We start from the raw sequence: 13,781 nt of genomic DNA on the forward strand, positions 1-13,781 counted from the left end.
AAACAATGCAAAATGAGTCAAATTGTTAACTCAAGGCTAAGAAGTTTTATAACATATCTGCTTTTGGAAAATGAATAAAAGTAGCAAAATATCTACCAAATAAGAGGTCTAATGAAAGGATTTTTAAAAATTAGAGGGGAGATTCATATCAAGTTGATAAACTCAAAGAAACTCGTCTTTTGCAGCAATTTTTGTATTTGTTTCCTAAAACAGATACAATTTTATTTGTGTTCTACGCAGAAGAAAATATTGAAAAAGGTTATTTAATTTTAATTACATACATTCGTTGCATTTAATTACCATTTTTAAAGTGTAAATAAAACCTAGAAATAATTGTTCCTGGAATATAAATAGAAAAGATTAATACACACTCTCATTTGATCAATTCGTTTTAAGATAAGTGATTAAAACTTTTTAAATGTACTGCTTTTTTTAAATGCAAATGATATCCAATCACCTTTTCAAATGAAGGTACATCAGAAAAAAAAATGGAATCGTAAGACAGGTACAACCAATTACCAGAAAACTGATTTTTTTAATTAAATTTCCATAAAATATTAATGATAAACAATGAAGAACAGTCTTCCTAAAGAATGAACTGATTTGTGAAACAAAATTGGTAGTTCTGATGCTCTATTGTTAAAGGAATTTAAAAAATTCTAATAAAAATTCTATATAAATGGAAAATAACACTGAAATTACTTTATATGAACATAAGAATTTAAAATTCCAACAAATTTTATTTAAGCTGCATTGACAACAGTAATATTTTATTTATTACAATCGCATTTTAAAACAGGAAATTTAAACAAGCGAACGATGATGTTTATTCGGTGAATTTTAATTTCGACGAGACAAATGCTTACGCAGCACTTTCTGGAATTAAACATCAATCTGAATAATTTCCCTAAAGGAAAATAGGAAATAAGTGAAAGAAAGAGGATGTTAATTTTCTCCAGTGAAATTCAATTTTACCGCTAAATAAATAATGAAAGGAACAGCATTAAAATTTCACAGATACGCGAATCACAGAATTGTATACTACTTGAGTCGGAATTCAGAAAATGAAATACGTTGGCTTTTAATCTTTAAGGAAGTTATCTTTTAAGAATTCAAAGAATGAATAAAATAGGCAATTATTCTTATTCGAATGAGAATTTATAAGAATTCTTTGAATTTTTCTTACGAGAATTTCTTCTGAGTTTATTTAAATATTGTATATGATAAAAATGCTTTCATTTGTATTTAAGGTATAAATTGCTCCAAAGAATAAAATATTCTTCGTATGGGGAATTAAATAGATAACATATAAGGAATTGAAAACATTCCCAGAATGAATTCGAAATATGTTATTGCTGATACTATAAAGAAAATAAGATGAATGATATCTAGAAAAACTCTTAACAGTATAAATTAATTAATTCAACCAAAAACAATGCTGCCTTGTACAAGATTCTTTTTCCTTTTATTTGTATTTTTAACTGTTGCTTTTATAATCAGATGAAGAATTTAGAAAAATGCTCATTATACTCTGATTTAAATATCCTTTTGTGATAACATACTATTATATTTAAACTGCAATCAAGCTTATAAAATCTTACTTCTCAGAGTTTATGTGCTTATGAAATAAATGGCAAGTAGAGATGTATTAATGTAGTCAAACTGATATTTTTCCATAACCTAATAAAAGATTTTAAAAGAATGATTCAATACAATTTTACTATTATTTCTGTTACAGTAATCTAACATCAATACTGATAGTTAGAATATTTGAAAAATTCAGAGAAGCCTTAAAATGTGAAAAAGATCGTTATCCATATAATCCGGATAATATTTTTATTACTTATTCAAATAATTGGATTCAAGAAATTCCACATATTTTTATTTCCAGTTTCATTCCAAACGAAATATTTTAGAATCATTCGTTTGAAATTTTAGTTCTGAAAATCAAGATTTTTTAAATTTTTATCAAGTTAATTATGATAGGACTTCTTTTTTTATAAATTTTTGACTGAAAGCAGTTCACTAAAATTTATTAAATTATTGCTTTTACAGTTATTTTCTGTTTATACTTAGAATTTTTATCTTTCACCACAAGATTGCAATAAAATGAGGTTTGTCGAAAATGAGGTTAAAAAAATATTGAACATGTAAGGTTGAGGGTTGAGTCAGAAATGTGCAATATAACCTAGATTACTGTCTTCAATCCCCCCCCCATCCCTTTCATTATGTGTGTGTGTTTTCTGTCAAAAATAAACATTGCACTATCTAAAATGCTTAAAAAATTGTTCTTTAAATGGTGAAATTTATGTAAAGCATATGGGTTACACTTTGTTCTAGAAAATTATTTATTCAATCGCACTAAGAATCTATCAAAATAAGAAAATGTGATCTATCTAACCCTGTTAAATCTATTTAGATCAAAGATAGATGAATTCTGTATTTGCTCTAGACAATATGTAAAATAGGACAAAATCAGAACACTTAAACCAGAATTATTTTAATGAATCCAAATAAAAACTAATAATGATCATATACTTGATTCCCAAATTATTTTATAATATATTTCTTGGTAAATTTGAGACTTACCAATAACATTGACTTATCAATAATATTTATATAGAAAATGATGAATATAAATACATATAACATACAATTTACTCTTATCTGGTATTCCATAAATAAAACAATATTTAATGAGAAAAATTATACTCAGTGGTAACTAAATTTAATAGCACATATAAAGCTATAATTGGCTACATCACAAATAACATAATGTGAGCAGCTATATAAATTAAAGATACAGAAACAAATCTGTGAAAAAACATTTCATAAAATAATGACTACCACTATTCTAAAACTTTTTTTCTTAAAATTAATCAAACACTTAAAAAAAAAAGTTATGTTGATGAGAATTTTTATTAGATTACAGATTATTTTATTTAATTCCATCTTTCTTCATATAATCTTAAATTATCACACTATAATAAATAAAAAGTTAAAAAATAATTATTTTAAAATGTTACAGATTCTATTGACCATAATAACATAATTTGTAACAATTTTTTTTCAGTTTCCTTTTTAATAGTCATACAAAAGTAAAATTCCTAAAAATATTTTATATAATTGTATCATTTATTCTACGAAATTTACTTCATATTTTTATACAATAAACACTAAAGCATCAAAATTTTCATCAAAACAATAGATAGTAAAATTTACACAAGTCATAATACAAGAATAAAGCAGCACAAAGTACTAATAAAACTAACCTGACCTTGTCTTCTACAATAACATGATAATTTATTCAAAATTTGTGTAAAAGAATATCTTGTGTGCATTTGTCCAAATTAATAATAGTAGTCTATTGGTCACTTAGAAGAATAGTAAAGATTCAAGAATTCTTATATTAATGTTAACTTGAATAAATCTAGAACTTAGAAATTTCTTTATACTAAATATATTGAGTTTTGTAACCTATAAAATATTTTATCCAATATATTTTAAGAGAATACACAAATAAATAATAAAAAAAGTTAAATAGATCTGATAAAATCATTGTAGCTATTAAAGAATTAAAATTAAATCAACTTAATTTTTTCTAAAAAATACTAGGATGATTACTTAGAAGTTTCTATAGTTTTTGCTACTTTGTAATATGTACATATTTATATTTTCTCTGGAACCAATCAATATTGCCTTGAAGATATCCTCTTCATTAATGAATTATATTCTCCTTAACTTGCTTTGTCTGACACGTAATATCCTTCAGATGTTAATTCAATTATATTAATGTCCTATTTAGAAACAATGAGAGCATTTGGGATTTTCTCTAAATTTTAAACTTTGATTAGATGATAAAAATGCAGCCTCGCCTTGGTGAGGAGTCCTTATAATTAATGTTACACTTCCAAACTCAACATAACGCATGTTACACTAACTCTATACTTTATAGTATTATTAGATACTATATATTTTAAAAGGCTAAAGAGAGCATGATAATATGATTAAAAATATGTAAATTAATTATAAAAAAGAGAAATGTGAAAAGGCACAAGGGTATAAATTAGAAGTTCCAGAGAATGAAAGAAACATTACCTTAATAACATAAAAAGGAATATTTCAGCATATTAATATATTTACATCAATTGAAATATAAACCATGAAACATCTTCATGCGTACCTAATAGATGTATAATATATGATGAAACATTAATGCTTTTTTTAGCGTGATTGAAAGATGCAGAATTTATAATTTATTTCAAGCACATGCTAAAACGATTTTTATACTAAATGACAATAGTAAGTAAAGTAATTATTAATAACACAGATTAAAAATTTGCAAACAATTTGTTGCATTTAAATTCGTGCTTTAAAGTTTAAAAAGAAGTGAATCTAACAGTTTTGATAAAGTTAATACTTTTCCACTTTTAAAAATTTAACTTGCACCAAGAATAGGTCACTTCATTAAAAAAGATTTATATTTTAAAAAATTAATAAAACTTGACATAGTAAAAATCTTGTTCTTCTATGATCTTTATTTTTAATAGTTGTTATTATTTACAAAGTAAGTTTAGTCCAGAAAATTTTATCATCAAGTATAAATAATTTAGAAAAAAAAATCTGTTTGTGAAATAAATTTAAGAAATATTGATTTCAGTTAAAATGACCTTTTATAAGAAAATGCTATGATAAAATATTTTATTTTGAGCATTAAAAAATTAAATTTTTATATAAATATTTACTAATATCTCATTTTTAACACATATTGTATCAATTCAGATTTGTTTAAAGCTCCCTTTTATATGAAATGTTATTATAAAATAAAGTACAATAAAAACATTAATCTTTAACAAAATACCCATTTTTTGAATATGAAAATATAGCTATTTTATGTTATACAAAAATGATTATGCAAAATTAACTAACCAAATTCAACCATAAATATATATCAGAATATTCAAATAAATGCATAATTTTTTTTATAAAAATGCTAACACATACATACAGCATGCTAGAAACCACACTTTTTTAAGGGGGGAATTAATTTTTCCTAATTTAATTAATTTTTCTTAAAACCGTGATGGTAATTTCGAATTTAATCAAATGAATCTTGTACATGTAGATAGTTTTAATAGAACATTACTAAAAGTCAAATTTTTAAAAAAATGCTATCAAGTCTATGAGTTTCAATAGATGGTACATAAAAATTCTAAATTTCATATTTATAATTCATAAAATTGTATTTTGAATACATGAAAGGAGCTTAAAACAGTGTTTATGATACTATACAATAGGATAGGTTTGGCTACTCAAATTTATTGATTGATTATTTTACATTTAGATAGGTCAAATATTATTACGCAAAGAAATTCGATATTTATAAGAAAGTTGGAATAACCAAGAGTATCATGTATAAAGATTTAACAGAATTTTTTAGCCTCTCAATGTAACATGACGGCTTTAGAAAGATAAATAAAAACAAGGCCAAATAGGAAAACATCTTACCTCTTCCCTAGAAGATGAGGAAAAAGCACATGCGACAAATAATGTGAAGACGCATATAAGAATCAACTTCATGACTGTTCTAATGTATTATCTTTTGATTTCAGATTCAGAAATGTGACAAATGTCTAGCAAAAATTCTTCAGTTTGTCACTACCACACGATACTAATGCATTACACACAACACAGTTTCATTAGCGGCAGGTCCTTGAAGCAAACGATGTCAAACCGGATGAATGATATGATAGGTTCTTCACGTTATTTAACGCTTATCAATGTTCAACGATAGCAACTACATTCATTCGAGCATAAAAATATGAAATTTATACTGGAGAGAGACGAACACCCTCGCGTCCAGGCCAGAAACACCCAGAAATTCAGAATTATGCTTTTGGTTGCCAGGTTCAACCGCTATACTTTGCTTCAAGAGCTGTGACGCATTCCGCCGCGAATCGATATCGCAGAGAAGAAAAGAAATTACTGCAGAACGGCAAAGGGTCTTCCTGCCCATTTCTGTATTGCGTAATCGCAATTTGGAAAGAAATTGGACACCACAGATTATTTTTTCTTTTACCGAAATTCTAGAAATTTTCTGATACATTTACTTTAATCTGACATTTTTAATGTAAATATTAAGAGCAAGCTTAATGACCGCTTTTTGATGTTGACTTAGGGTAAACATAGGTAATTCGGATTATTTAAAAATTATCGTTATCTATTAGTAGAGTTTGATGTGCATTGAAAATAATCAGAAATTATCATCTGAAGATTATTGATATATATTTTGAAAATGTAAAGCGAAATAAGATGTTTTAAATACTATAAACTAAATATATGTTGTAAGAAAAAAAATGAAGAATAAATTATTCTAAAAATAAAATAAGCACTGTATAAAAAGTAGATTTTCATCTTTTCTTCATTAAATATTTCTTTTACTTAGGCTGAATCATTTTTAAAAATATTTATTTAAAGGAAAGATCAAACTTACTTACTGCGTAAAAATATATTTATTGAAATATTATGAAATTAAAAGAAAATAATTATTGTTATAAAAAACTATTGAATTATTGTGTGTTTATGGGCAATCTTTATTAAAACATTTTCATATTTTCATTTATACTTGCAATAAAAGTTTGTAATGTAAACGCTTTCAGTTTGTTTCCTTAACAGAAGAGGGCGACACTGTGTGAAAATTGATTATGTGAAAACCAATATGTCCATCAGATAATAATTTTATGCAGAAGTACAAGAAATTATGTAGCAAGGATTAATCAATTGAATAGGAATGGTAACTTAAGAGCACTCATTATAGGGACGCAAATTTGAAACAAGAGTCCCAGTGTCAGAACGAGGAATAAGCATAAGCGAATCTTGTAGCTGAGCGATTCCTAAATGAAAATTAATATTTCCTCCACTCCTCTTGAATATCTAAATAAAAAAAAATTTCAGTTGACCAACCATATTGACCAATTTCAATATGGCCAACTTCAGAAATTTTTCTGACATTTTTTTCAATAGCAAAAACACAAATTTTGATTAAAATTTGTATTTCAGCTGCTTTTTTATTCATATATTTGCCAAAGAAACAATCAACAGTATATTCCTAATTCCTTTATTTATTACTTTGAGAAACTGCTTATTTTTCTATTATCTGGCTGAAATAGAGTAAATTCATGTGGAAAAAATAGCTTTGGCTTTTAAACATTGCAAATATTTCACTTCCCTTTATTAACTACAAATATATTTTATACTACTACTACTACTACTACAAAAAAAAACTTCTATTGTTTTATTAGGACTGAACAGTTTTTAATTAATTTTTATATATTATTAATTAAAAATAAATGAATCAAAGTATAAATAAGTATTGAATTATTCCCTTATTTACTTTTGCAGTTAATGATAATGATGCGGTTAATTTTCTTAAATATTTTCCCGAGGCCTTATACTATCTATTTAGGTCATTAATTTCAGTACAAAATCTTCTACAACTACTGGCATGTCCATCAATGAATTGAATACAAAAGAAAGGGACAACACTGGTTTCTAGCAAATTTGGAAAAAAATAATTCATGCTTGATTTTAATTTGAATAATTCCGAAAGCATGCCTCTTGTAAATCAAAGAAAGGAAAGACACAATTTAATAAACCTGAGTCTCCATATTTCCTACTCCATATTCTATTTTTTTTGTCCCCCCCCCAATTAACGGCCTTAGGCAACATTTGTTTAGCCTGGAGATAATGTTTAATTTCAATTAAATCTCTTATGCACAACTTGATGCTTATGATTCTCTCGATAAAATATTTTCAAACTTAAAATTGTTACTATTAAGCCATGTAATGTTAATACCTCCACATTTGTTATTTTTATTGTGAACATGAAATATCCTAATGACTTTCTAACCTAATGAATCTCTTTTCATGACTTTATAGTGCCATTTGAAATTTAAGCATGTGAGTAATTTATTTCAAACTCTTCTTTTCTTTTTCTTTCTTTCCATCTTTTTTTTTTTTTTTTTTTTTTTTTTTTTTTGCGGTGTTTTTTCTTCCCCATGTTTACTGTGTATATAATTCACAAAACCTTTTTTCAATGAAAATTACGTGATTAGATAATGATAAAACTATGAATATGCTGTATATATATGTTTTTTTTATTTATATATCTAATTATTAAAATTTAGAATAAATCGCTGGGGAATTTAATTTGGTGTAATTGAAAAGATGTGTGTGTGTGTGTGTGTGTGTGTGTGTGTGTGTGTGTGTGTGTGTGTGTGTGTGTGTGTGTGTGTGTGTGTGTTCATTTTAAGATAGTGTAAAAATTATTTTTGTGCTGTAATATTTTCAGATACATACATATGTATATATGGGATGAAAGTTTCAAACTTTCGCTTACTTTTTGCGATTACTTAAATTGCTAGTTAACATTTAAAAAATCATTCTGAAATATTTTCTTTCAATATTTCAAATACATCTCTGCCAAATTCAGTAATCAGTAGTCCATTCATTAAAGTGCTATCATGTTTTTATTGTTGAGAATGAGAGTGAGATAAGCTTTATTATCAGCATGTTATATATGTTATTTTATATATGCTCATTTTTCCTGTTATTAATAGTATTTTTAATTATCTTTTATTCATATCATTGTCTTATTCTTTATTTTTATTTCATGTTCTATTTTATATTTACAAACATTTTCCCCATTTTTTGTTTTTCTGCTTTGTTAGCATCCTATATTATGTTTGTTATTCGACAATTTACTTTTTTATTTCATGTAATTTTTCTTTTCAAGATTTTGTTATAACTGTAGATTTCTTAGTTTCTAAATTCTCATTTATAATGTAAGCGTATATGTGAATTTTGTATTAGATTTTGCTGATATTGTTTGAGATAGATATAAGATATGACGAAAGCATCTGCTGTATCTGTCTGATTTGTTCTGTTTACGCTGGCTTTCACCCAACTGTTTATAACCTATCTGCATATACGCTTTGGATTGATCGGGTTTCTCTACCTTGAATGTTGCATGAATGGGTGATACTATCGCTTCAAATGATTCGCATCACAATCAAACAATAGGTATGTGATTAACTTTACTCTAACAGGGGTGGTCAATTCGAATAAAGTTATTTCAAAACATAACTTTCACTTATGATGTTGATCACATTGATCTGCTTATCATTCCCTGTTTATGTTTGTAAAATAATATCACTCAATATGTGCTATTGTATTTAATCGCCATACTATTGGTCGACAGGTCTGGTTTGTATAATACGGCAGCACACACTCGTGCATGCGCGCTCTCGCTCTTTCTTTCGTCACCTGTTTTATTATTTGTAGAGGTACGAATAACAGATGCGAATATTTAAAGATGTATGATTTGAATGATATTGAAAAACACACATACGAAGGGTTGCTGAAACCAAAAACAAATTAACTTGCATTCATATTTTATCCTAATAATGCTATTTCGATGGTGATCTGTTGGCTAAAATGTTTGCTTGAGAACTTCATGCCACCGATTTGAATCATAATTTCAACAAAAATTTTAAATGTTCATAGGCCTGGTGTCCATTAAATCAAAAGAGACACCCTGCCATTTGTAAAACGTAAGTATATGCAGAGAAAGGACGCCATCAAGGATAAAGGATTAAAGGATTCATCCTTAGCTTTCTTTTGCGTTAAAATATGACGTTAATATAATAATTCTAAAGCAGTTTGATACCAAAACAATTTATTTTTAAACGCATTTTTACTTGGGAAAGATAAAATGGAATAATTTTCAAAGAAATTTTCTAAACCATGCTTATATAGACAATATATGATATAATATTATAATTGTCTTTTCTACGCGAGATTTTCTTAATTATATATTGAATGACAGTCGAAAGTGTCATTAAAGAATCTTGAATAATTGCAAGAAGAAATTAAAAAAATTATGAGGTATATTATGTTCTGCAATCTTTTAGAAAGGCCGGCAAGTACTTTGATGAATGAGTTATCATGTTACATTCGTCTTAGCACTGTACACTATTAAGTGGTGCCACTGGTATAAAATTTAATTATATGTATTTTAATTGTATTATTAATATAATTTAATTATAATTATCATTAGCCGAATTGATTAACCGTTATTAAGGATTCAAAATTTGAACGAAATTTTTTTTATGTAACTTGATCTTAAAGGCTTCCTTAGTGAAATATTTTAAAATTAAAATTTTAATAAACAAAAAAATACTTGAGGAAATCTTACACTCTTTTAAGAGTTGTCCTACGTATTTCTAGATTTTTTTCTATATTTTTGTACATCTAATTAAATCACAAGAGAGAACAACAGTATTTGAAAATTGGTACTTTAAAAAATATTCACCATTATTTGATTCTGGAGTTAAATCTGGAGTCTAAAGTACAACAAAATTTCAAACATGTTTTTAAAAGCCTTCCAGCACTCCGAAATTTAATAAACATGGAGAAATAAGACGAATTTTCATATCTTGATCACCAACATTGGAAAGAATGTCAACAAGACAAATAACAGAGCAGCAAAGAAAACGATTTGAGTTTCATCACATCAGTGAAATATATTGGGAAATTCGTTTAAAATATTTTTTTATAAATTTAATTAAGAATTGGAAAAAAATTATACTTCAAAAATTAATACATTGAAAATATAATTTTTTTAAATTTTATTTCAAGTTGCTATAAAAATAATTTTTGTGCTGTAATATTTTCGAAAATTTTTGCAGAAAGAAACCAAAATTTCGCTTAATTTTTGATTAACTAATATTAAAAAAAAATGCTCTTGAATTCCCATTACCATTCTTCAAAATGTGTAAGTGTTAAGTTTGGTAACTCTGGATCAAACAGTTTGGCCTAAATATCAATACAAATAAAAAGATAAAACACGCATGTATTCATCTTTGTTACTAATATAGATAGAGATATTAATTAAAAATAATAAAATTCTATAATATCACTGAGAGCAAGTTTACTGGATTCGTTCAATGAACCAACGCAAAATATCTAGATAAGGAACGTTGATTATTTCATTTCTTCCTAGATATTTTGTGGGTGCGGTCCGGATGTTGTAACGGAACCTGACTGTCCGATGACCGAACGGGTTGATGACGCACTGAAAAGGTGCGAGGAGGATTCTGGGATTGTTTTTGACATTTCACCTTAACCATAATTGTGACTGGGCGTAGATAGTTCTGATTGATTCTAGTAAAAACTTAGACCAGACATGAGTGCAGCGGCCATTCAATCGCGAAATTTCAAATTCTTGAATATGATAAAACAATATTAAGGAAGTTTAAATAATATTTTTGTATTTATGTAAGTCAATATTTACCCTAAATTCAATAACTGATAGTATTAAATTATTTTTAATATTACAAAACGAGTTCATCAAAATTCTGGAACATCAGGAAAGGAGTAAAAAATCGATCACAAAATCCCGTCTTTACAAACATCAATGAAACCGCATTAATAAAACTGTATAAATATAATAAAGTGACATAAAAATAATTTTCAGTTTCGAGAAAATTGATTTTCAAATGCATTACTGAGACCTTTGCATATCTTATAAATTACAGGTTTGAAATTATAGAAAAAAATTGATGTGCTGTAAAAGAAATTCTTATAAAAATAAATGATTGATCTAGAACAGGGGTGGGCATTAAGTCGATCGCGATCGACCGGTGGACCACCAAGACATTTTGGGGTGATGGCTTTACTAAGAACTAAGACGCGCATATTAAAAGTAATATATTTATGGAACATTGTATTCTCTTTATTTCTTGAGGAAAACTAAGCATTTCTCCTTCAAAATGACATAATTTTAAAAACACGTTGTTGAGAACCTAAAATTATATTTTGGAATCTAATGGCCATTTCCTAATTTAAAAAAAGTTGCATATTATTTAACACCGTTTTTTGGTTCTACCTACCTGTGTGAATCTGCATTTTCAACGATGAATATAATTGAGATAACATACCATTTCCGTCTCACAAACAATCATTTAGAATCCAGTGCAAGATTAGAAGTTAGTAATTATGTACCGAGGTATTGACGAGTAGTATATAACAGAAGTCTTCTACTAATTATAACTTTAGATGAAAAGTATTTATTTTTCAAATGTATTTTGAATTTTTTTGATATTAAGTGCATCATTTGATTTTATTATATTTGTGGCAATTATTATTATGTTTGTAGTTATGTAAGTAAGTACATATTCCGTATTTATTATTAAGTTAAAATAAATAATGTACTGTTCCGAAATTTCCCGGGGTTCGTTTGGATAGTGGGAGTTATATGGTGTGAAGAACGCTCAATCACCAGGCGGCAGTAGAAAATAAAACAACAGCGTTTATTTACACGAAGACACATAGGACAGTACAAAGACAACTATATACAGCACAGAAGACGATTATCTTCAGCCGAGACGTGCAGCATACAACAGATTCTACTGCAGACAGTAGCACACAGCTTAGTTCAGCATTAGCTTCATTCCGTCGCTGCTCCGCTTATCCCTGGAAGGCCAATTCTTTACCGTCGGTTCCGACTACGACGACTCCACTGGTCCACGACTACTCAATTCACCACTGGGTCACGATTGCCCGGCAGCTGCGGCTGCTTCCTTTTATAGGTCTCAGGAGGCGGGTCTAGAAGCCTCTAAACCAATCAGGAACGTTCAAGACGTAACTCGGTTCCTACTGGACGGATCGGGAAAATTCTCGATGTTTTGGGTATAATCTATTTTGGCACCAAAGTCGCCAAGTTTGTCGCCAATCTCTGGGATCTCCCATGGAACCACCTATGCTGGAAAGCCGCATCACAGATTCGTAACAGTACACCTACGCTATTGGGTGGACCACAATACTTTGAAAAAAACCCTACTCTGAAAAAGTCTGCTCATTTCTAGAAGGAGGATAATTCCAAATTTTTTCTGAGTCATTGTTTTGATTAATTTTTTTTAAAAAACCCAAGGCTATTAGATATCTGTCTTAAAATCCAAAGAACACTGAACTTGGAACAAGTCACACAGATATCTTTTATCTGTGACACAATAGAGCGATATAAATAGCTAGTAGACATTGAGATAAAGGACAAAATTTTTGAATGCCATTAGGACTAAAAATTTTCTGTCTTTAATTTTTAATTAACAACTCGTCTATTAGTTTTGAAATGCATTTGAAGGATTTAATTCAATAAACATTATAAAATACATGTACCAATGTCATACATAAATTTATTGATTACCATTGCTATTTGTAAAATATTTTACTTTGAATTACTTTTATTTTTCTCAGTAAAAATAACAATATTATAATGTACAGGACGGCGCGTGTGTTTTTTTTTAAATCCCCGCTTGCTGTCTGGAATTTTTTAATTGATTTTAAATATACCGGTTGTGGCAATTTGAAAAATAGAAGCATTTTTTAAATTTATTTTTTGAAATTGAGTGTAACTAAATCATAAAGTGTTTAAAACTTTAAAGAGCAATTTATTTCACAAAAAGAAAAAATTCATGAAAAGGAAAAAAGAAGATTATTTGTATTCGTGAACATGAGGTCCTGTAGTGATTAAAAACACAATAACATACCATACCTTTACACATGGAGAAGATGAAGTTTACAAACATCAAGAGCTGATTTGTGAAGACTTAAAAATATTTAACCATCTGCTTAGCTATCAATCCACATGAAACGACTTTGTTGACTTGACAACAGAAAAAAAAAAGAATTGGGAAAGATGACTTAAAGGCATCAAGTAGAGT

The 13,781-nt window shown here is 27.5% G+C and overlaps 1 protein-coding gene across 1 annotated transcript in view; it reads right to left on the minus strand.

Moving 5' to 3' along the window:
* LOC129968684 (amyloid-beta-like protein) overlaps positions 1-5,928 on the minus strand; it is a 145,739-nt gene extending 139,811 nt beyond the window's left edge. Inside the window, exon 1 of the mRNA XM_056082827.1 lies at positions 5,509-5,928. Within this exon, the coding sequence (XP_055938802.1) occupies positions 5,509-5,580 (72 nt within the window). The 5' untranslated portion in view covers positions 5,581-5,928. The remainder of the gene's footprint in view (positions 1-5,508) is intronic.
* Between the last annotated feature and the right edge of the window lie 7,853 nt (positions 5,929-13,781).

The sequence above is a fragment of the Argiope bruennichi genome, chromosome 5 (assembly GCF_947563725.1).
Source record: "Argiope bruennichi chromosome 5, qqArgBrue1.1, whole genome shotgun sequence".
Classification (NCBI taxonomy): Eukaryota; Metazoa; Arthropoda; class Arachnida; order Araneae; family Araneidae; genus Argiope; species Argiope bruennichi.